The sequence below is a fragment of the Chroicocephalus ridibundus genome, chromosome 9 (genome assembly GCF_963924245.1).
Source record: "Chroicocephalus ridibundus chromosome 9, bChrRid1.1, whole genome shotgun sequence".
Taxonomy (NCBI): domain Eukaryota; kingdom Metazoa; phylum Chordata; class Aves; order Charadriiformes; family Laridae; genus Chroicocephalus; species Chroicocephalus ridibundus.
The window spans coordinates 27,602,160-27,625,975 of NC_086292.1; the positions used below are offsets into that span (position 1 = coordinate 27,602,160).

The window sequence follows — 23,816 nt, forward strand, 5'->3', positions numbered from 1 at the left end:
GGAGGTTCTTTCACTAGATGGCAGCAGAGACTGCGGGACGTGACACTCAAGCTGGTGGCAGGGCCTCCTTGGGGACAGCCGATGCCCAGGGAGGGTGCTGAGCTGCAGCCGCAGCCTCCTGGGGCGGGGCGAGCCTTCCTCCTCCTCCTCCTCCTCCTCCTCCCCGAGGATCCGCAACCTGAATTCCCCCTCCAGCCCGGCCCGCGCAGCAGAATGCAGGAAAATGGCCCCACGTGAAGGCCACAGCGGGGATGGTGTTGGCTAAATGGGGACCGGGGTGGTGTCACCCCACAACGGTGTCGCCGCCATGGCTGGATTTAACCTCGTCACCCCATTTTTCGGGAGATTTAGCAGCCGCGGTGCTGGGGAGGGGATGTCTGTGATTCGGCCGTGTTTCTGGCCAAAGGATCGAAGCTGCTTCAAAGCCCCGGCGTTACAGGGCCGTCAGAGCCTTTGATTCCACGGGTGACCCGGCAGATGAAAGGGGTCGTCCCGCTGCCACCCAGTCCCCGCCGGGCACTGGCCCAGCTCGTTTTGCTGGTGTGGCTGCCGAAATAGGCTTGGAGGGTTTGGGGTTGTTTTGGTTTTTTTTTCAAAAAAACAAGTTGTCAATCAACGGGTTCAACCTCAAACTTTGGGGCTTATGGCCCCAAAAATGAGGTTTAGAGGTGTAGGATTGAGGGGTTTTTTTTGGTCTTGTGTTTTCTGGGTGCTCCACAGCACCCAATACAAAGCAGGTGCGTGGGGGTCCCTTGTCCCTGTACCGAGACCAGGCCAGGCGTGTGACAGTGGTGACGGCCACCTTGGCTCCTCTTGGGACCCTTTGGTTAAAGCCAGCGGTGGAACAACCCATGGGTGCAGTCGGCCGATGTGGAGGTTTGGGGGAGCCAGGGGCAAGCCCCCGGTGTGGTCTGGGGGGTCCCTGCTGCCCGGGGATGGTTCCAAGGCTCCGGTTTTGTTTTCCAGCTGGTGTTTGCCTCCCTGGTCGGTGGCGTGTTTGCTCTCCCGGTGACGCCCTGCTTGAGCTTATTTGCTTTTCTTTGTGTAAAGAAATGCCACGTAAAAGCCTCGGGTGCAGGAAATGGCCCTGGGTGCTCACCTTGCCGGCTCTGGCAGCCCTGTCCCAGCCCTGTCCCATCCCTCGGGGACGGAGACAAGGAAAGCGGGTTGCCTCCTGGTTGAGCACAGCCCCTGCTCTTGAGTCCCCCCCGATGCTTCCCTGGTCGCACCCACAATCCTGCCTTCCTGCCTCCCCTCTCCCCGCGCTCCTCCCCAGCCCAAATCCACACGTTAAAATAGGATTAGGAGAGTAAATCAGCCCATATGGCCTCCCTGCTATGGCGCAAGGCGCTAGCGGAGTTGTCCCCAGGCTCGCTGGTTCTCCCAAGACCCATTTCTGCTCGGTTTCACCCATTGCAGGGCGCGGCGACCCGAGGCTCTGTGACACCCTCGTGGCCGCGACACCATCACACAAGAAACCGTGGGGCAGCGGGAGCCACCGCTTGTTAGCAGGTACCTACACAAGAGACGGGACAATGCTGACAAGCGCACGGTTTGGTTGAGTTTTATTCCGGACCCGGGAGAAAGGCAGCCTCCTGCCGTGGCAGTGATGTTGCTCCAGCGAAGCCCCACGCGAATCCCCTTCAGCGAGCGGCTCAATGCCATTTCAGCTCCGTCCGAGCACAGTGGAAGGGGTTTTCCAGGGAGGGCTGGTGCTGGGAGGGATGCCCTGGCCCGCTGGCTGCTCTCCCCTCTGGGCAGCCTCGGAAGGACGGGAACGATCCCAACCCTCGTTTTGCCCCTCCGCTGTCTGTGTGAGTTTGCTCGGGTGTTTTTTGGAGAGTGTTTTGGGCTGTGGCTACTTACCTTCAGCAACAAGTTTAAGAACTTCCTACAGTTCATCGCCCTCGGCGCTGCGCTGGTAAACACGCCGTGGGGCTGGGGTGGCAATAAGATGGGCAAAGTTCAAACTAATCCTTCCCCCTTTTCCGAGGGCTGTATTTAACCTGGATTTCCCTGATCCCGTTGGCGTGCTGGGGGGCGGTTGCTCTGCCAGACGCCACCTGAGCAACCTGCGCTTTGCTGCTCAGGAGGTTAGAGATCATCCTGCAACTACGTCTCATTTTAATTTTTATTTTCCCCACTGCTAAGCCTGCCTTAACGAGAGGATCTGCTCTGAGATCCCAGGCATCAGCCAGCACAGGAGGAAAAGTGTTTCGATTAGAAGCGTATTAAGGAATTCTTGGGTTTCAAGGAGATGGCGGTTATCTTTGGCTTTTATACCTCAAACTCTGTCCTTTTGTTCTCCCTGGTGTGTTTTTTATCTGGAGTAACAGAACTGGTTTTGTGCTAGAGGAAGCAGAGACCGCCTCGTACGCTCTGAGCACAGCGAACACTAACGAGGGCTGGGGAGCGCTGACGAACCCTCTCCAAATGGAGACGACCTAAAATCATAATGGAAAAAAAAAACCACAACTCAACTTCAAAGAGTGAGTGTCACTTTTCATCTCAATTAAGTTTCCTTTCCTAGGATTGGGTTTCTCAGCTTCCTATTAATCTTCCAGCCGTTCAGAGTCAGGTTTTAATTTGTAATAAGAGCGAGCAGGGGCGGGGGACAAAAAAAAAAGCGATCGCTGTTCAGCCTAGGAGCATCTATCTGAAGAAAACTGATTTTGATTTTGCCCCGTTCTTTAATTAATTGTAGCATTTCCTCGGGAGTCTCGTCTTTTGACATCGACATTCCAGCATCAGGTTTTCAGGGGTAAAAACATCCTTGCTGCTAAATCCTAGGCTGCTCAAATACCACTAGCAGGAGGCACAAATTAGAATAGCCACGATAAAGCATTTGGGGGCTCGGTTTTAAAGGGCATTTGCTAAACCGGGCTTGGAACAGCAACGCCTGTGGCCAATTAAAGCCACCAAACGAGGGCGTGTTGCCTGCTGGGCAAAGGTGGAGAAGTCTCTTTAGCAACCCATTTTGCCACAGCAATTAGTGTAAAACTTCACCATTGAGAGGAGGGTTTCTTTGAAAGGAAAGTGACTTTTCTCATTAGAAGTTCAAAGGCCAGTGAATTCCAGAAGGGACTAAGGCTTTTCCAGAAGGGAAGGGGGTGTTTGGGGGGTGTAGCCATGCTGGAGGGGTTACATTCTTCTTCTTTGGGACAATCCTGCGCATGAGCATCTCCCTCAGGCACTGGGGGTGCTGCCTCGTGGATGGGGAAGGCAGTTTTTGCAGGGGGGGCGGAACCAGAGCTGCATCTCCATCACTTCTGTGCCAGTTTCGTGACCAGGGCTTTCCACTCGGATCTCTTCTGTGTGATGTAGGAGGGGGTGAGGAGCTGCAGCAAAGGCTCCGGCCGGTCCCTGAAGTATCCCTGACAGAGAGCCTCGGCATTGCAGATCACGTACATCCCACAGTCATAGCTGTTCTGCTGGGCAGGCGCCTTCTCCTCCACGAAGGTTGCTTTGCCCCCTCTCTTGCCCAAAAAGGCCTCCAGCTTCCCTGCCACTTGCTTGGCGTGGACAGAGTTGCATTTACTGTGGGAATCGTAATGGGCGAAGCACTTCTTGTCCCTGAAATAAACCAGCAAGCTCCAGTGGGTGCCCCCAGCGACCTGGTTGGAGTTATCATTGATGGGCAGGAACACCAGCTTCTTCTGGAGAAGGTCCAGCGGTTGAAGGAATATGGCTATTTCTTCCTGACTAAGGGCACATTTAATGAACTGAGCCACTTCAGGGCTGATAAAACAAACCTGATCGCTAAATTCTTGGAACTGGTGGTTGGCGAAGTATTCGAAGGCAAACCCAATGATGTGGTCGTTAAGCCAGTTTGGGGGGTCCAGCAAGGCAACGTCCGACTGCCTCAGCAAACTGTCCATGTAACTGAGAACAACGGGGTCCATCCTGCACAGGTCACGGCTGCAGCACTCCAGGAGACTTCAAAAGCTGAAATGTAGAAAGGGGAGATAAATTAAGGAATTAGATCACACATGGGACGAGATACAGTGCAACAAACATCTTGAGTTTCTGCTCAGCAAGCAGGGAGCCAAAGCCCAGGTTTCCCAGATGGATATTTGAAGGACTGGCATTTGAACCATCTGCCAGATGAGCAGATGGAGGACAGGCAGCTTCTCATCTGCAGTGTGTGACAGGTTGAGCCGGGCTCTTCTGCTGCTCTAGGAGCAATGCGTGGCTCCGATTAGATAAACGTTTCATCGTTATGATCTTAACCTCAAAGCAAAGTGATTTCAAAGCAGTTCCTGCTCAGGAACTGCAGGCACGCCTTTAGTTCTCTGCTTTGCACAGAAACCATACGTGATCTGGGCAAAGTCGGTTGGTGTTTTGGTGTTTCAGTATTTACCTGCACAGTGACAGTCACTGTAATCCTTTGCATCACTGGTATTCCTTAAATAAAAGTCTTTTCGGGGCTGTCTGACAGGCATACGGTCCCTTTCGCCTAGCAGAGAGTGCCACAGCTCGGTGCCAGACGCGTGACCTGTTCCAGGAAAACCTGCTGGCCCGCCAGCACAGGAGGCAAGGCAGCGGTGAGTAAGGAGAAACAAAACAAAGCAAGATCACAAACAAACCAGTTCCCTACCGTGGGAATCCTCAGGACACCTCTCTAGCTAGACGCTACAGATTTCAATAACTCAAATACCACCAAAGCTGGACAGTCCGCAAAATACCTATCATTTTTCTTAGCTCCGGTTTTAACTTGTTAAAATTTTGCTCACAAAAGGAGAGCTGGGTACACTGAGGGGTGAAGATCCCTGCAGGCTCCCACTGGTGAAGGCCACCTGCGAACCGTGGGTCATGCTGACCCACTCTTTCCAATCTCTTACTCTGTTATTTGTCCAGGCTATGTTCTTCCCTCTTCATCTGCGCCTGCCTTCCAGAAATAGAGGCTGCTCACGCTTAAAAAGGCGCCTGGAAATTCAAGTAGACTGTAGAACCTGGTTCTCCCCACCCACGTGTTTGAGGATGTACTCAAGGGGCTTCAACAGGTCTTCCAGGCAAGGCTTTTCCTCCTTTCCGTTTATCAGGTTACCTGAGTATCCACTAATTCTGGTCTTTCTACCAGTCATATAATTCCTTTTCATAAGCTGCTGCGTTTGCTGCCTTCACATCCTGGGGGAATTAAAGTATGTTTTAGGAAAGACGTTGCACAGCACACTAGGAGGTGCTACTCAATAGACAATGCAAAATACTCACTGGCATCAGTCTAGGATTTAGGAGGAGATCTTCTGGAGAGAAACTATGGATTTAAACCCCCTATATCCGCCCCACTTTTCCTTTTGCTCTCGCATTCCCCAGCCCGGGCTCCTCCGCTGCTGCGATGCACCAACAGCCCCCGACGCTTCCTCTCTCCTTGCCAGGACAGGGCTAGAAACGCCGCAGCTCGGGACAGCGGTGATGTGGAGCTGGTCTGGCCTCGCCCTTCCCTCCTCTGTGCCAAACGCAGCACAAAAACATCTCGGGATTTCTTAAAGCACCGTGTGAAAGTGAATAACGATAAGATCACTTTAATACGATTCACTATAAATAGGACACTAATTCTCCATTATGATAGGGGAAAATAAAAAAATCCCATGTGTTGTGTTGTTTACATGTTAGGAATAAGTAGATTTGTGCTTCTTATTGCAATGTGAATCATGAAAAGGTCCTTCCCGGCCAGGTATGCATAAATTAAGACAGATTTATCTTGAAAAAATCTTGGCAAGCTCACATCGCATGTGACTTGTAAATAACCGACTGGATGAAGCATGCTGGATGTGTAATACGTCGGAAGGAAGGGCCGAGGTAGCGTATCTGGGCCTTGAAAATGCTAATAACTATTTGTGTATCGCTGATAGGTCCGAGGCATGCCAAGCAGCAAGAGTCACTGAAAAGGAAGGGGAGCAGTCATTGTTATTTATACTGAGCCAAACACAATGGTATTTGGACATGCTTCCTACGTTATAATGAACTCAAACTATTTCCAAGTTTGTGGAGCAAATCCTTTGCAAGAGCCTGCAGTAGAAAAACAAAACAAAAAAATCCAAACTAAGTCCCAGCAACTCTGTAGCATGCCCGAACATCCTCTTGTTTAAAGAGCTGAATGTCCTGCGAGCCTAGAAGTGGCTGGTTTGGGGGGGTTTACGGGGTTGCTGCTCAAATACTTTTTGCGTGTGCCCATACAGTGCCCCAAATTTTCCTTTACTGCATGTTTTTTTCTGCTCCATCTTCTCCTACAGATGTACGAAATACAGCAAATAGCTTTCCACTCAAGTCCGAACGGGATTACAGGCTAGGGAAGGAAGCGTGAGTCCTGTATTCTGTTAATTTTCCACTCTGCGGAAACACTGTTTGTTTGGTTTTTTTTTTCAGTCAAAGAGAAAAAAAAGAGACACTTGGCAGCTTCCTACAGTCAGGAAGGGAGAATGGTTATAGCAAATGCTTAATTGCCACTAGCTACTACTTTTAATTTTATTGCCATCTGGTATTTGTGAAACTGCTTCTGAGTTCTGCAGGATGACTCACAGCGCGCAGCGCCCAGCTTAAAGGAAAACCCTTCGAAGGCTGGGATGCCTTTCAGAGCCACTTAAGGTAAGCAACGGACCAAAAAAGCATAGAGGAGCTGTGAAAAGCTCTCAGAGAGGTGGTTTTGTTCGGGAGAACCTCAAGATGAATCTACAGAGAAGCTGAGGCGTGGATCTGAGCACCTTTGAGGTTAAGGGTTGTTGAAATCCAGTCACAGATCGCAAGCAGCTCTGCTCAGACACAGCCAGGATTTGCTTCCTGAAGGCTCAGGCACACTCTGTTCAGAAGTTTTCATAAAAATAGCCATAAATAGAGACGCAGGCCTGGAACATTTGTTGTAGGTTGCCAGCAAGAGGCTTGTTCGTTCATTTTATTTGCAGTTTAGTAGTTGGAATTTGTGCAAGCTCTCTGTAATCCTCAGCTTCTGGGAGGGATATTCGTCTGCCCCGTTTCGAGCGCTCAGATGAGAACACCGGCGAGAGAAAAAGGAGCATTTCAATAAAAATGTCATCAAGCCAACCAAGATGAAACCGCCCATTTTGTTTACAGATTTGAAACCGGTGCCGTCTTGCATCGATGTGGCAAGAAGTCAAGTTTCTCTCACCTCTAAGTTATAACAATTTAACAAACAAGCTGCCAGCCTTAGCGCAGGTTTGATCCATAAACTGATGGGCCTCCTTCGTGTCCAGGATGCAAGGCAAAGGCTGCGTTTTGTAATACTTGAAAAAAAAAAAACAACCACGAAACAACAACCCAAACTTATTATTTTCACAACATTAAAGAGAAATACCTTCTGCATGTAATTGTTGCCTTGCCCTCTGAAGGCAGCACTTGAGAGCCAGGGAATGAAACTTCCTAGTAATTGAGCGTAAATAGGCAGTGATGGAGCAAAGAGGGCATACATTAAGGATGAATCAGGTTCCTAAAGTCTGTTTTAATAAATTAAAGGTGCTAAGAGCATCCAGAGTGAATATTTTAAGGTGCCATGTCACTAAACTCCTGTACCAAATTTAAAGAATATGAGGTAATACAGAAGGCCACCTGAAAGGCAAATTATTCAGACTTTACTGGGGAAAGAGTAAGAGGGACAGAGAAGTTTTCAGTGGCTTGGCTGAGATCTCTGGAAGGATCAAGTGTAAAAAGCCCCGTGATTTAACCACCCGACCATTCCCTTTTACTGGAAATACAGTTTTTAGATGCCGTGTCAGCGCTCTTAATAGCGGTCGCTGTTAAGATCAGACAAGGAACATCAATTTCTATTCAAGAGCTTGAGCTGGGCTGGGCCACCAGCACCTGAGTTGCCATACTTCTCTCTCTCCTAACTGAGCCAGAGAATAAACTCAAGCAGAAATAAACAACTAAGCTAGAGAAGAAGCGTACTTGTTTACTCTTTTTGTTAAATATAAACAATGTCTTAGTAGTCTATAGATTATAATTCCTGTATTATAGAACCTTTGCAGGGTCAGTAGGCCCTGAATTCCAGAAGGCCCAGAAGAAAACATTCATAATTTCTGCACGCACAGACAATGCCCAAACCTTTCTGTTCTCTCCGAATTCCCCAAACAGGCATGTGCAGCTGCTCCACACAACCGAGCTCCAGAACGCTGCTTTGTTTCACAGCATCTCACAGGGCGGTAAACGAAAAGCCGGAGGAACTACACCGAGTGCTACTAAATCAAACGTCTTTTGCTCCCCAGGATGGGACTGAACAAAGCATTAGGTTCAACAGGAGAAAAGCCCCAGTGACCTGAGCACCCGGGGACGAGAGATGGCAACGAGACCCTCCCAGAGTTAACGATAGGAAACCCATCGAAACGATGCTAAACCGGCTGTCGATGGCTCACATTGGCCAGCTTTGAGAAAAAGCTTATTCAGGAGAGTAGCGGGAAGTGCTGGGAAGGAATACCATCTGCCTGAAAGACCTAAAGGTGGCAGGAATTGGGTCAGGAGAAGGAATTCGGTCAGAGGAACAGGTCAGGGCTGCCATTGCTCTGTGGCCGGAGGAGTGACGTGCCAGACCCCGAGCCTCTCCCGGTGCCGGTTGGGATCGGAGCATGACAGCTGCCCCCCGGGAAGAGCTCCCTTGTCCCACTGCAGCTTCTAAGGAAATAAATGAGAATTAAGGGGAGAGGAGCGGGTCCGCCCGGGCTGGCGGGGCGCGGGCTGGGGTCAGGGTCAGTCTCAGGACTAAGGCCTGGGACCGGCCGGCAGCTCCCCTAGGCCAAGCGGTGCCCGGGGGCCAGCCCCGGCTCAACACCCGGTGCCCGTAACGCATCTTTACGTTTAACGATTTTCACCGTTTTCCCCTCAAAACGCGCGGTGAAGACCCGGGGCCCGCTGGAGGCCGGCAAGGACCCCCCCCAAGGGCTGCGGCCTAGCAGGGCAACCACCACCGGGGCCCCGCCGCCCCCGCTGTTGCCATGGCAACGCCCGCCGGGCCCTGCTGCCGCCGCCGCCGCCGCTCACCTGCCGCCGCATCGCCCGCTCGCCCTCCGCGCCGCGCCGTTGCCGCGCGCTACCGTAAAGCCGCCGGCGCCGCGTCGTAACGAGCCGGCTGTGCGCAGGCGCGGGAGGGGCCAGTGTGGCGCGCGGAGGGGGCGAGGCCTCGAGATGGGCGCGGCCTAACAAGGGGCGTGAACATACGATAGGCGTGGCTTAGTGATGGGCGTGGCCAAGTGAGCGCCTGCCCCCCCCGCCCCTCCCGGCGGCGGCGCGCGCGCGAGGGCGGCGCGCGCGGGCAGTCGGGCAGCGCCCGGGCGGCGGCGGCGGCGGCGGGAGCGTGAGCGCCCGTTCCTCCTCCTCCTCCTCCCCCCCTCCCCGGTTCTTTCCCCCTCCCCTTCCCCCTTTTCCCCGTCCCCATCCCCCGGGAATTCCCTTCCCCGAGCGGAGCGGGGATGCGCCGCGCCCCGACACCCAGGTGAGCGGCGGCGGTGGAGCGGGGGCCTCCGGTGGGGTGGGTGGGTGGGTGTGTGAGTGAGGAAGGAAGGGGGGAGCGCGCGCGGGGCCGCGTGCCCCCTCAGCGTGAGGCGGGAGCGGAGCGTCGCCCCGGTGCCGCCTTTGTTCGTCGGAGGAGAGCGAGTCCCCCCCGGTGGCGTCGGGAAAGGGGGGGTGTCGTCCGTCCGTTCCCGCAGCGGGTCAAGATGGCGAGATTCGCCCCCACGCGTGACCGGCTACCCCCCCGCCCTCCCTCCCCCGGTGCGAGGTGCGGGGCGGCTCCGCAGCGGGCGGGGGCTGCCCCACGCCTGGGAGCGCCGAGCGGGGCTGCCGGTTCTCAGTCCTCCGGTGCCGTTTACACCCATCTTTGGGGTGGGTCGGACACGCCAGACGTGAAACAAAACCAGCCCGGGGAGGTGGGGTGGTGGATGGGTGGGCAGCTTTCGCCTTCCCTTTCGCGTTTCCAGTGTCACCAGTGGGTGGGTGGCATCCCCGCAACCCCCCCGCCCGCGGGTGGGGAATCGGCCCCCACGCCGCGACATTGCGGAGGGAGCGGGTTGCCGTCGGCTTCGGCGAGCCCGTTACGCCGCTGAAGCAGAGCATCGTTAGCGATTCCCACCCCGTCGTAATGAGGGATTTCTGTTTTTTAATGCAGCGTTACAACCCGCGGCGGCTCGCTCCCCTGCACACCGGACCTTTCTGGGAGCGCTGCTCCTCCGAAGGTTAAAACACTCACTATTTCTTTCTGGAATTTTCCTAAATCTAGCCAAAACGGCCTTTTGCTTTATCCACCCCAAAAAAATCCTCCGAGGTGACTTGCGGTAGGACCTGCCGTAAGTTCAGAGCCGGGCGTTTTGCCGCCCTTCTGCTTATAGATCGGCTTCCTCCTCCTCCATTTACGTTTTCATATCCTGAAATCAAGCTGAGATTAATAAAGTCGGGAGCGTGAGCTCAGCAGAAATCATGGCTTTCACATCCCTTGCTGCAGCATGCGTTACCCTGCCCATCGGCATATAAAAAAAATAATCACGTAGCGGCAAAGGAAGGAGGAGAGCACTGCTACGGGGAGAGAAAGCAGCACGGTATTTTGCTAAATCGGTAACGAAGCGCTTTATTAAATCGCTTGGTAAATAGATTATTAGTTGGGGAAGTGGGTTTCTGGATGGCTTGAGCATTTTCCCAGCTCTTTTCCCAGGGGAGTGCTAGGAAGTGTCAGGGGAGCGTCGTCTTCTCGACTCCCCTGATGAGAGGTGCGTGGACGCTGTGGTGATGGGCTGTGAATGCTTAAGCGAGATCTTACCGAGCTGAGCTTAACCACCAGCAAGCTCCAGCTGGGCTCAGAGAGGCTGCGTTATCACTGACGAGCATCTCCTCTTCAGCCCGTCGTCCTGGAGTCACGCGATAATTATTTCCCCTACATCTTTGAGTAAATGTACCCATTTCAGTGGCTTTTCTCATTTTTTGAACTTTTTTTTCATTAAAATAAGAGGATTTCCTTTGCATTTTTCCCTTATGAAGGTGTTCCCAGCCTTCGCTCTCACTCCTGGTTGTGATTTTTTTCATCCCCGAGATCATTTTGGAAGCCGTCAGTCCGGCTGCTGATGGTAGGGAAGGTAATTCAGCAGCCTTGGCACACAACTAATAAGCTTTTGTTTCCTGGTCAATGAATGATGATGCAACTTTTTATATTTATTTGTTTATTTATTCATTGCAATCGATATATAAATCAGGATGGTTTTAGAGGTGCTTCATCTTTATTGAAAGGCCCATCAGTGGTGCCCCTGAAACGTGTGAAAGAAGGGTTGATTGAATGCCTTGATTCTCTTTATTTTTTTTCTTAAAAGTATTAAAATGTAGGCTCAGCTTTGCAGAGTGTGCCTCGGACGAGTTCTGTGCATCCACAGATCTAGTTACGATTCGTAAAGTTCACGTTTTTATCTTTTTTTTGGGGTGGAGAAGCTGCATTTTAAATTTGAAAGATATGAAATGGCTGATGTGACATCTGCTGTTGTGGTATCTTTTACAAACACCAGCACTTATATATGCCACCTAAAACTCAGACTAGCAAACATCTGGGAACTTTGGCTAGGAAAAGCTAACCATCTAAATGTTTTATGCCTAAATTATTTTTATCTAGGGTTTTCATGGTGATGTTAGTGAGCGTTCGTCACGTTTGCAAGAAAACCCCTGAGGATGTGAAGCATGCGAGGTTAGGCAGGAAATGTGAAACCTGAGGTTACCTGTGCAACCTTAATTTAGCTCATTTCGAGGTAGGGCTGTACTAGAAATCCTAATTGCCCGTGTGTGCGGCTTGATTTCTAGAAGGATGGTATCCGGCCTTGGATGGAAGAACAGATCGCTCCTCTGCATCATCGGCAAGTCAACAGGGGGAGTACTGGGAGCACAGGGAGGGTGCTGGTCCCTCCACTGGTTTTGCAGCTGGGCACTGCTGGGCAGCTGGTGAGGGAGACCAGGGTTCACCATTACAGACTTGGGACCAAGTGCGCCATGTAGTCCTGAAGCCTTAAATACCTCCAAGTCTAGCAAAATTGCAAGTGAATGTGATCTGAGAGTTTCTAAAGCCATTTGGGATGGTTGTTTTCTGGCAAATTCTAGTTCTCGCTCCAAACCATGGAGCTCTTGGATACAATTCCTTTAAAAATACATTAGGGAGAAAACAAGGTCGTTGAGCCTCTTGAAGTGTCTTAGCTGGTCAAACTCGATTTCAGAAATTCCTGCGTCCTGTTGGTTTATAAATAAAATGGGATTGCAGTCCCACTTGCATGCGAAATACTCAAGAAGTATGAAGGCAGGCCTGAGAAGAGCTGCCGTCTGTGGGAAGGAACCCCGTTGTTTTCAGATGGGTTGTTTTGCTGTTGTGTCACCCTGAGGTTGAAGGCACCTTTGTTGCGTACTTTATGAAGCTCCCAGCCTGGTCCTGGAGTCTGGCTCGCCAAGATGGGCTGGGTACAGGTTTTGGCTTTAGAAGATGGATTTTATTTTTTTTTTTTGTGTCGAGTTTAAATAGAGCATCTTATTTTCTCAGGCTTGAGTCCTGCGTGCCTACATTTGCTTAGCTTCCTCTTGAGTGAATGGGATTTCTCCCTTCTCTAAAAAGTAAACATAAGCATAAATATTTAAAGGATCGCGGCTTAAATTTGCAAATTCGAGACTTTCTCTAGCATTCCTTTGGACAAAAGCAGTATCATCAGAGATTTTGACTGTGTCTGTTCCCTGCTCTGGGAAGAAGCTTGTTAATTGTTTGAGCTTCCTGCTGCAAAAATATTACGCCGTGTTTTCAGGTTAGATGGCTGGGATTATCAGAAAGCTTAGGTTTGGGTTTTTTCTTGAATTGTAAGGATGAAATGCTGCTGGTGGGATCTGTATAGATCATGAGAATTGAGATTATTTTTATGGCCCTTTTATTTTTCTTTAACACAGGCCAAATTTTTCCATAGGTTTTGGGTATACGTGTTCAGGATTGAGACTATGTAAACCAAACATGTGAAACTCTTGCCAGATAACGGGTAATAACAGGAAAAAAGGGAAATGGAATGGTCTTTGTTTTCTCTATGTGACTCTTTTAATATTAAATCTTGCTACTGTGTTTGGTAGGTGGAATGCCATGATGTGATGTATGTCTCACTCCTGTGATTGCATTGATGGCTTAACTCTTGTGTCTTAGGAACCAAACATTTAAAAGCAAACTCAACAAACCATATGTGCTCAGAAATTATCAACATTCAGAAGGAGAGCATATTGAACAGTGATTTTTTTTTTTTTTTTTTTTTTTTTTTTTTTAGAATTGAACTCCTTTTTCTATCTGTTTTTAAACTGCTTGTCATCATGGTAGAGTTTTTTTTTCTCTGGGAAGAAATCCTATAACAGGTACTTACGGAAAAGTCTTAGAGATTAAGTGAGAGCTGTTTGTCTTTGCCACAAATGCTTTTTATTCTAACAAAAGTCCCATGATTTTAATGCTACTCACTTGTATGTTGCTGCTTCTAGGTTCTTTTCTTTCTTTTTTTAAATTTTTTTTTATTTCTATGGCTTTTCTCCAATGGAGGGCTGTAGGATCACTTAGGTTAGAATAATCCTTGGGAGGTCACTTGGTCCAAAATCCTGCTCTGAACACGTTGGCTACGAGGTCAGGCTGGGTTCCTCATGGCTTTAGATGTCTCACATCAGTTGTCTTCCACCCGTGGTTTGCAGATGGCAAGGAGAGAAGGAAAGGGGAGCAGTTTGGGCTCTGTTGCGGGGCAAGTGTCCAAGGAGAACAAAGTTATGCGTGATTTATGGCAGTCCTTGTTCATGGAGCACAGCCTTCCACATGCAAGTGTGTTAAACAGCCACTCTAGTCTGCATTTCCATGATTTCATTAAGCTGATCTAGTAGCAGACTAGAAAGAGAAAGCAGGCTTGAAAGAGACTCTGACCTGGCTGAAGTTAACCTTGGGAGGGGAACAGGGATAGTCCTTGCCTGGGTTGATTTGCTGATAATCAGCCTGCAGCTGGCAAGTGGATGGCCATGCAGTGTTCTGGTGGAAACTCCTTGGAGGTGAAATGGTCACATGCCATTTTTCTAGGCAAAATGAAATAACAAATAAATACCTGTAGATTTAAGGATTATTGTTACTCTTCTGATTCCTTTCTGACATTAGAATCTTGCATTGTGGTTTCTCTTTAGGCATGGATGGGCATCCCTTTAGAGGAGGATGAAGTGTCTCTTTCTTACATAGGGTTCTCCTGCACCTTCATCTGTCCACACTGTGCCGAGACATGGCCTGGCACTGGCTCTGTGAAATGAAGTGTGGGTCACTGTTTTGGGATCTGTTGGTGTTTCTTGTCAGCTTTTTTTAGGGTTTTGCTAAGAGCTTTTTGAAAAGATGGAGCTGCCAAGCCCTTGGTCCATCAAGGGAGATGAGTCTTAAGAGTGGAAAGTTGGTGATGTGCTGAGGATGCCCCAGATACAAGCTGGGGTGTTCTTGGAGCTTTTGAGCTATGACTCTCCATCCTCCACCAGGAACTTGGTTGCATCCTCTCGCTGTTGATACGAGATAAGCATGTGGGGAGGCTCATCCGAGGTCTTGTTTCATCCAAGCTCTCATCTCGCACAGCTACTTAGTTATTGCTTTTTTTGTAACTATGCGCCCGACTTAAAACAAGTAGTGGGATGTGGCTCTGCCATGGTCTTCCTTCATGTCTCTGTTGGGTTCTGCTGCGCATTTGAAGTGCCTCTTTCAGGTCCCAGAGATGGTTTCTGAAATCCCTATGGGTGTCGAAGGTCTCTAGGACCTTCTCTGGCGGTAAGTGTAGGTCAGTCTAAAGTTGCCTGCATTGAGGGGAGGACTGGATCAGGCCCTTTCAACGCTGGCATCTGCAAAGGTTCAAACTGGGTGGCCATACTGCAGTGCTCAGGTTCTCTTAGAGAAATCATATTGGTTTCTGTCGTAGGAGTTACTGCAGATATCTCTTAGGACTGGCGGGGAATAGAGCAGTGGTCTGCTTGACTCCCTGCTTGACTATTGCATGTAGTAGTAAAGGAAAAATGTGTTTTAAGATACAAAACTTGTAATGCACAGAAATACTGCATTTGGTGTGTAATGGGCTGCTCTTCAATATTTTTACTTCTTGGTAGTTAACTACCTACTTGGGACGCAACTGAGCATACTGAGCATTTGAATAATGATTATTTTTTTTTTTCTCCTGCTCTTATTTTGGCTACCACCTTTATTAATGTAAAAATGGCAAAAAAAAAAAGTGTATTTCTATCTCAGATTTGAATCTTACTTGTTGATCTTTCCACCTTGAATCACTTCTGGTATCCCGCAAAATGACCTTGAATCAGTGGTAGAGTTACTCTTCCTTCAGATGCCTTTTATCCATCAAACACTGATAATCTGACAGCCTCTGTGTGTTTTTTTAAATCAAAATTCTTATGACTATCTTCTGTTACTTGTCAAGCATCACCTTTGAAAAGGTATATGGTCCTGCATATGATATATCATGGTCAAGCATTAACGTCAGTGGAGTGTCTGGTCCATATAGATATATCTTTGAAAAACCTGAGCTTTAAAACCAACCCAGGCTGTGAATGTTTTTGATAGACCGCCAAAAATTCTTTTATTGTATTCGGCATCTACATGGTTGGTTTTGAGGGATGAACTTAAAACAAGTTAACCAAAAATATTTACTTTAGATGTCTTCCCTAAGTCTACTGTCTTTTCATACTTTACATAAATACATAGACCGAAATAAAATTCTCAAAAACATTGACACTTTTGCATTACTTGTCTGAGAACTGTTAGGTTAGTTTATGCTTGTTGGGTGCCTAGGACAGCCTCCCCCGGGAGGAATTAGTAAATGATTTAATTGTTAAGGAATGTGGTCCCATTAGGCAAAAATAGATAAATCATTGAATGCAGTAGATCATTAGAAATGTAGCACTTGATTAAAATGGTGTCAACGAGCTTTTTAACATTTCAGAATAAGTATTTTTTTGGAAGAGGGAGGTTATGTTGGTAAATAACCCTTCTGGGGTTTCTTTGAGAAACGTAAGGGCAGGAGAGCCAGTCCCCGCTCCTTAATTCACTGATTGCTCAGTAAACGGGGGATAATTATGTGGGTTTTGTTGCTGCTGGTGTTGGTAAGGGTGGCTGAACAACTGCTTGAAGAAGGGACTTGGACAGGCGTTGTTTAGAAGCAGAGCTACTCTTTCTTCTGCTTCTTTTCATCAGAAAATAAAGATACAGCCCCGCAGTGGGGAAGGGCTTGCTGGAGAGAGATGCAGTGGACAGGCAACTCGGTCTGGATTTGGGCCACCTCATTTGCAAACCTCTCGATGAGCAACAAGAGCACACGCTACGTGTTTTATCCTTCCCGGGAGGACCATTGCATAAATAATCTGTACAGGCAGGCGCTTGCGTTTCATGTCAGAAGAGCAGGCTCGTTGGCTGTGGACATCGCCTTGCATAATCTTATCCGGAGGCGCTTCACTGTGCCTGGAAGGTAAGCGAGGAGATAGGAGGACAATGCAGAGCAGAGGTCAGGTTTGAGGTGCCTGCAGCAGGTAACGAGGAATCTTAAGAGTATTTCTAAACTATGAACAGAATGAACTAACCTAAAGCAGGTATGATTTTATAAACAAAAAACACTTTTTCTGCTCATTGTGTAACCTTGTTCAACTCCAGTGATTGCCAAGTGCATCTTGACTTGTCAAAGCACAGGGCCCATTTCAAAGCATAATTACACTTCTCCAAATACATCTCTGATTTCACTGTGATCTGCAGTGATTTGATTAAGGAATTTATTAGTATTAATAAATATCAGCAGTTAACATTTATTCTTGTAAGGCTGAAATGCTATCTCTAAGAAACACGTTGCTGAGGAAGATGACTGAGCAGCAGTTGCCCATCGCTTGTCCCACCACGTTTGCTACCACTCTTCAGATGAGGCATGGACTAATGTGCATTGTTTTGGACTCAAATCCTTTTTCATTACAGGAGGGGAGCTGCAGGCCTGCCTTCAAACAAATTGTTTCAGAGTTCAGCTCTACTATATGTTTTGTTTTTATTCCTTTCCCCCCATTCATGTGATTTAAACACCAAATAGCCATTGCTATTTGCCTGCGGTGAGCAATACAATAAATATGAGGTGGGGAAAAAGTAAAAATACATATATACAAAAACAAATAAATAAAGCACTTCTAGCAAATGGGGTGAGGATAGTGAAACAGAGAAAAAAGTGAGCACCAAAGTCCATGTCTGCGGTATTGAGAATTCATCCCCCCACCCAAAAGTTATTGCTGGAAAGGAATAAGATCTGGAAACTGAAACAAGGGAAAATAAACCCCTTCCTGAATATTTGCCTGTATATTGTTCTTGTTGAAGGAAGGTGTGAATCTTGCCTGCAGTGTTTACTGGCTGGGTTTTTAGCAACTTTAGGGGTTTCCTCCTCTGGTTTACTTCTCCACGGTGCAGCTGTCCTACTCGAATGCTGCTTTCATTTTTGTTTTGTCCAGGAAGATGTGAAACTTGAGGAATAAGAGCTGAAAGAGAGAAGTTTTATGCAGATGGTGTTGTCTAGTGAATGGCCCCATTGCGAGATCTTCAATGCTAAATATGAACCATTTTCAATCGCATGCAAAACTTGTTCAGACTTGGGTTTAAAAGTAGCTCAGTATTAATATTCGTGATTCAGGGTGTGTGGTGGGGAGATTGCAGTCTTCACTCTTGTCGTGTTTATTTTTAGTAAAAATGGAATCCTTGAAAGAATATCTCTTCTTTCAAGCAAAAAAAAAAAAAAAAATTAAGACCTGCAGACATGGATTTAAAATGTTTTAGGTGTTAGGTGCAGTTTTTCTGTGTTAATTTATAAGTTATTTTCACTTGAACATGGACTGTCTTCTGTGTCGAGAAAGATTTTGGTGTAGGGTTTTGGGTGGGGTGTTTTTTTTTGTAGGACTGGATCAACTTTCTTTTCTGCTGCTTAGGTTTTCTGGGAGCATTAATCTACATACTTTTCTTTCAGGTATGCTCTTCAGGGGGTGGAGGGGACAAGTATTCAAAAAACGTGAACAATTTTCCTTAGGTGAAGGATCATTACAGGTTCAGATGCTGCTGGTATTAGTGAGGCTCCCACCAGCTGCCGTTTAATTTTCTAAACATATAAACATCAAAATTCCTGATCACTAGAGAAGTGTGCGCATTTCTATGCTTCGGGGAGCTACAGCTCTGAAATGCCAGGATAGTTTTTAGTGAATGGCTGCTGATGGATTTGAAGAGGAGAACTTCACTCTCAGCTAATTAATCATCAAAAAATGCAACCGTTTTGGTTTCTAAGCTTCGTGCAACAAAAAAAAGCTTTGTGGGGTGCACTTACTTTGCACTTTGCATTTTACACCCCAAGTAAGTGTAAAGTTGCAAAGTCAAGTGTGAAAGTTGAGCGGAGAATAGTGAGTTTGGGACTTGGTGCACACCAGTGTCGTGCTTTGTAGACCCCGGGGAGCTTCTCCTGGTGAGTACCTTCTGCAAGAAACAGCCTCCCGAGATGGATGCTCTGGGACTTTAGAGATGGGAGAAGTGAGATGGAAGGAAACAAAGCTCAAAACTAACAACAACAAAAAAAAATTCCCGTGGTTTAGTTTTGGATCGTTGCGTTAGGCTGTATTATTGTCCTTATGTGAAGACCAAGACAGAAGATGCCGTGGTGGCACAGAGGACGCGGGTCAGGCCAGGTTAGACCTGCAGGCTTTGACATCACCATGTATTTTTGCTGGCATTGCTGAGGACTTGTTACTTCATTCTGCACTTTCCAGTGCTCAGCAGCTCTGCAAACACAGACCTAAACTGGTTTTGGGGTGTTGGCTTTTTTTTTTTGTTGCTATTTTGGGGGTTTATTTGTTTTGTTTTATTTTTTTCCCCCAAGTACCTAAAAATAACCACAACTCTGGTCACCTGGTAGGAATCGTTGCCTGTTGTAGAGGCAAGTAGGGAAGTAAACTTTCTTTGGTGGCATTTGCTTGCTGATAAGACTATTTTTTTAACGTGTTTCCTTTCCTCATTCTCCACATGCCTTATAATTTCTCAAGAAACAAGGTGTGGGGCCTTCTGGTGCCTTAGCGCAGAACTGAATTATTCTCTGTGTTTCACATACGCTGAGATACTGCAGCAGTGCGAGTCCCACGCAGGTGAATTTAGGGTGGACAGCTGTGCAACTGTGTATTATTTTGAGGAAAACAAGTATTTTGCTGATGTTACAAAGTATGCCCAAGGGATTAGTGTTGCAGGTGAAATTTCCTTTCGGGTTAGCTGCATCATTCACAATAACATGCCTGAAAATGGTAAAAATGCATTTGCTCTTGCTTTTTTTTCCTTCTTTTTTCTTTCTTTCTTTTTTCTTTTTTTTTTTTTTAACTTTTTGTCCTAAAGCAGTTAATGCTGCAGTTTATGTTGATTTTTTTGGGCAAAAACAATACCGAGGCAGTTGCTGTGGTCTGCAGGGTGTGGTTCGGAAAGGTCTTGTTTCTGATTCCCTTTGCTAGGCTGAGCTGGGAAGGGCTAATTATAGAGACAAACTGGGGAAGGAAGAGAACGGGGTCAATTAGAGCATCCAGCACAGTTTCCTTTAAATTAGTGGTTGGGCTGGATAGATTAAAAAAACCCAAAAAACAATAAAGAGGCATGGAGTGAGATTTCAAGTGCTCTGGTGCGGAGCAAGGTTGGCAGCTACAGCAGATGTTTTGGCAGTTTTGGTTTGATTTAAGTATAGAACATGTTGAATTAGTAGTTTTATTACCAGAATTGCCAAATTGAACTGAAAGGACAGAGCAAATATTACTATTGGTTTTCCTCTTCAATATGTTTTTGGATAGTAAGAGGTTGTGATAGTGAACGAAGCGAAGAAATGCCTCGTCCCCTCTCGCCCTTGAGTAAAATGGATTTTCTGTGAAAAAGAAATTGTGTGATGATTTTAAGTCTTTTGCACTCAAGATGTTATATTTTAATAAAAAGACTATTCTGACCCCCTACATCTTATGTAAATATAAAATGGATCAATTTTGGATGTGTTTTATTCCTATTTGGAGAGCAAACTGGGGCATAATTCTTTTTCTTGAGGCTGTTTTATGGGTTTAAAAGGCTTTTTTCCCTGGATTTATGTATGAACTAACTCAAATTAGAGGACACAATATTTAAAGAGGTGATGCAGAAGTGGTACGAGCTCTTAGCTTGTAGCTCTGCAGGTGTGGAAGGCAATAAACCCCTATGCCAACTGGAATTCATGCAAGTCAGTAAAAAAAACCCCAAAACCTCTACGGCACTCTTACCAGATGATCCTCTCAGTCCCTTAACACCCCCTTGTCTCAGGTTTTCTCCTTTTGGGAAAAAAGCCTTGCTTGGCAGACCCTCCCTGTTTCTGCGGTGTATTTTTGCTTTTCCTTTGCCAGACTGCCTGCCTGGCAGTGTGCAATTACCAAGAATTGCTGTGCAGAAATGGAGATGGCAGAGTGGGGAGAAAAATCCTGAGTTTCTTATGTGCTTTTCAATCCAGATTGGCAAGTTCCTTCTGCTGGTGGTGTGACTCATCCCGGGCTTCCTCGCTGGAGGCCACTTCTGGCAGGGCATCAAAGGAGCAGCCCATGCTTTCAAACCAGAGCTGAACCAGGACCTTCCTTGAGCGAAGGCTGTTTTTCTGGTCTTAGGATCTCTTGTTGTGCGGAAGGTGGTGAGAGGCACCCAGACCTCTAGGGAATTTGTGATAAACTCGATTAATTCATCCTGAGGGTGAGAAAGGGCTGCTTCTTGCTGCTTTGAGCAAGACACGTGCTTGTCCATAGGGTCTTGCCCAACTGGGGATCAGTGATACAATCAGCAGAACAGTTTTTTGAATTTTTAATTTCTTTTGTAGAGCTGATACCTAGGGTTTTAGTGTGTCAGTTAGGAAATTCTTAGGCTTGGAAGAGAATTTTTAGTTTTATTTTTCCTGAGGTTAATAGGTAGAGGGCTGTGATGCCAGCAGACTTCTGCCCTCCTCTCCTTCGTTCTCCTAGTAAAACTAACCTCATTTTTGGTTAACTCAAGTTAACTTTAAACCTTTTAAAGAGTACATTTTTTTTCCCCCGTAAGCTTATTTATTGGGAGCAAGGAGTGTGAGCAGTTTCACCAGGAGAAGTTTAGGATGGTGCTGCCAGCCAGGAAAGACACAGCTGGGCTTGGGAGAGGAAATCAGATCTGCAGGATATGTCACCAGTGACTTGATGCAAGAACCTCCTTGTTGTGAGCTCTAGTCTTGTTTTTAGGCTTTTTTTTTTTTTTTACTGAAACACGTCATCAATGTTTTGTAGGTTTCTGATATTATTTTATAAATGGTTTATAGTATTATATAGTATTTTTAGGCTTATTCTACTTGTTTAAGGTATTGCCTGTGTGCCCCAGTTACAGCCCCAGGTTTCTTGCAGAAGTTGCTCACAACTGTGTCATTTGAGGTGGATCTGTAGGGTCTACCAAGGAGGGTGACAAAAACCTAAAGGTTAATGCGGGGTCTTTGGCACACCTACAGCCTTGGCTGTGGGGTATTTCTGTTTCATAGGTGTCGTGTGAGGGAGAGAAAAGCTTGAGAGAATATGAAAATGATCTACAAATATTTAGAGGCTGCCTTTTTCAAATGTGTGACAGAAGAGTCTTGGAAAATCACAAAAGTGGCGTTGTGTTTTGTTTTCGTTTGGTTTTTTCTTCCCCTTAATGGGTTGGAAGTGGGAGATCGGCATCCTGAGCTGGCAGAGGAGTCAACCTCTTGATAGTGATCTCGGGTTATACATAAGGAAGAGCCTTAGAGGTACAGATAAAAAATGCAAATTCAAGTCAGTAAGGATCTATTAGGATGCAAGAGAAGAGTAACGTGGTCATATAAAAATAATGATTTTTGCTGCAATGTCCTGGCAGGTTGGGGCAGGGTAAGATTGCCTTTCTCCTGGTCAGAGGGAAGCTGCTCCACCGGCTGAGATAAGTGCCTGAGAAGGGAGTTTTACCTTTCTTGTTTTTCTGTCTCCATTGGATTTAGCCCCCTCAGTTTTAATTTAGACAGTGACATTTTAAATACCGCATCACTCTGGTTCCTCTGTTGCTATCACATCATGTACACGTTTCTTTCCTTCGCCCACTTCTTGGTTATTTCTTGTGCCTGACAGTCCACAGCGCAGACCTGTTACGGTTTTCATATCACCTCCTTATTCTGCATCTATATCGTGCAATCCCTGAAGTTTTTGGAGGGCTGCTGTGATACTTATATTTAAGCAGTTTTTCTTAGTTTTTTCAGCTGGTGTTAATGCGCCGGTCTGTGCATTCCCTTCTTTTTGTTGCACAATGTTTTGTGACAATTTAGGACATTTAAAAACCAAAGTTCCTACTCTTTTTTTTTTTTTTTTTTTTTTTTTTTTTTTGCAAAGTCATCAAAGCTTCACATTTTTGTTTCGGATTGTTTCCTGCAGAGCGCCGAGTTGATTTTTCTCGTGTCTCTGGTCTGCCAGCACAACTGTTGAGCAAGTGAAATTTCACTGCATTGCTGAGTTCTTTTTTTTTTGCTATTCAGCTTTTGGCTTAGTCCTTTCGGTAAGAGCACTTGATTGCAAGGTATTGCGGTTTGCGAGGTGCTTGGTATATCTTACAACTAAGTTGGCTCTATTTGAAATTAAGATTTTTAGATGGTCACCTTTAGGTAGTTATATGTGAAAACTGTGCCCAAGCGTGGAAAGTGGCTTTCTGTGCTGTAGAAGGTAATTCTTTGTTAGGCTGTCTTAATTATTTTAACAGTCTTATTTAATTTTGCATGGGTTTAGATTTCTGACCGTGCTCAGTGATGTGAACAATTTACTATTATCCCCCCCCCGCCCCCCGCCCAGTCAAGATGTTATACCCAGCTTTAATTTTCTCCATTTCCTATGATTCTCGGTTAACCCTCTTTTCAGGAAATTAGTGGCTTCCTGTGGACTATTTGGAGTTGCTGTTGGCAGAAAGAAGCGAGGTGATGTCTATGCAATGAAATATGATGAAGCTTTTGGGAAGATGAGTTTGGAGGTACTGGGGTGTTTGGGTTTTTTTTGTTTACTTAAGGCATTGGCGAGGTGAAAACCCACAGCAGCGGCACTCGCATTAATCTTATTTACTGGTGTTTAAAGAATAGCTGATGCTATTGTCTGTGCCTTCGTAAGTGAAATCTAATCTCTGTTTGAATTAGCCTTTGTAATAAGGCTACCGCTTGATAAGTGAGTAGACAAATATTAGGCCATTGCCACCAAGGGCTTTATCCTTCACCAAGATAAAGTGGTTGAGCTTGAACGTAGGTTATTTATGCACAGAAAACAAACTTATCATTCCTGAATTACCCCTATTGCAGAGAGCGGCCACTCCTGCCCCTGAACAAAGCTGCATTTAGCTGGATGGTTTCTTCCCTATCACAGAAATAAAATATTCTCCCATTTTTCCAAGTGGACGGTATTTCTGGTGCTGCCTACAGCGTGCACGCAGAAAATGCATAAAGAATCTGGTGTCTGTGGGCAGCTCCCGCGTCAGCCCAGGGCTTCCAGTGCTGTGGCTGAAATATGTGCAGCCTGTTCCCTCAGCGCCTACACGGTCCGGCGACCTGGCAAAGAGAAGGAGGATGATGACAGGGGACAGAACCAGATTGTTGCTGTTGCAAATAAAACCACTCATCTGTCCCGCTCCGGAGCGGAGGCATCCCAGAGGTCGAGCACCTTCTACTGTGGAACGTAACGAGGAAGTCGAGCCGCACCGAGCTTCAAAGCTTGAGCAAGATACTGTACCGGTGTCAGAAGGCTGGTGGTGTGGGACTGGTGGCTGTTATTTATTT

The 23,816-nt window shown here is 46.9% G+C and overlaps 2 protein-coding genes across 13 annotated transcripts in view; one reads left to right on the forward strand and one right to left on the reverse strand.

The window, feature by feature from the left end:
- Nucleotides 1-1,552: 1,552 nt before the first annotated feature.
- SENP8 (SUMO peptidase family member, NEDD8 specific) lies at nucleotides 1,553-9,101 on the reverse strand. Of its 6 annotated transcripts, XM_063346992.1 has the most exons (4): nucleotides 5,212-5,482; nucleotides 5,048-5,127; nucleotides 4,361-4,510; nucleotides 1,553-3,945 (listed from the first exon to the last, which is right to left on the reverse strand). In XM_063346992.1, the coding sequence occupies exon 4, from the start codon at nucleotides 3,900-3,902 to the stop codon at nucleotides 3,264-3,266; it is 639 nt and encodes a 212-aa protein (XP_063203062.1). In that variant the 5' UTR covers nucleotides 3,903-3,945; nucleotides 4,361-4,510; nucleotides 5,048-5,127; nucleotides 5,212-5,482; the 3' UTR covers nucleotides 1,553-3,263. The 6 variants fall into 6 exon arrangements, with proteins under 6 accessions (XP_063203062.1, XP_063203057.1, XP_063203060.1 ...); XM_063346987.1 differs by having other exon boundaries at nucleotides 4,361-5,127; XM_063346990.1 differs by having other exon boundaries at nucleotides 5,048-5,482.
- A 208-nt stretch (nucleotides 9,102-9,309) lies between these two features.
- MYO9A (myosin IXA) overlaps nucleotides 9,310-23,816 on the forward strand; it is a 188,701-nt gene continuing 174,194 nt past the window's right edge. For all 7 annotated transcript variants that reach the window (XM_063345594.1, XM_063345596.1, XM_063345599.1 and 4 more), the window contains exon 1: nucleotides 9,310-9,436. The gene's annotated coding sequence lies outside the window, so the exon portion shown is untranslated. The remainder of the gene's footprint in view (nucleotides 9,437-23,816) is intronic.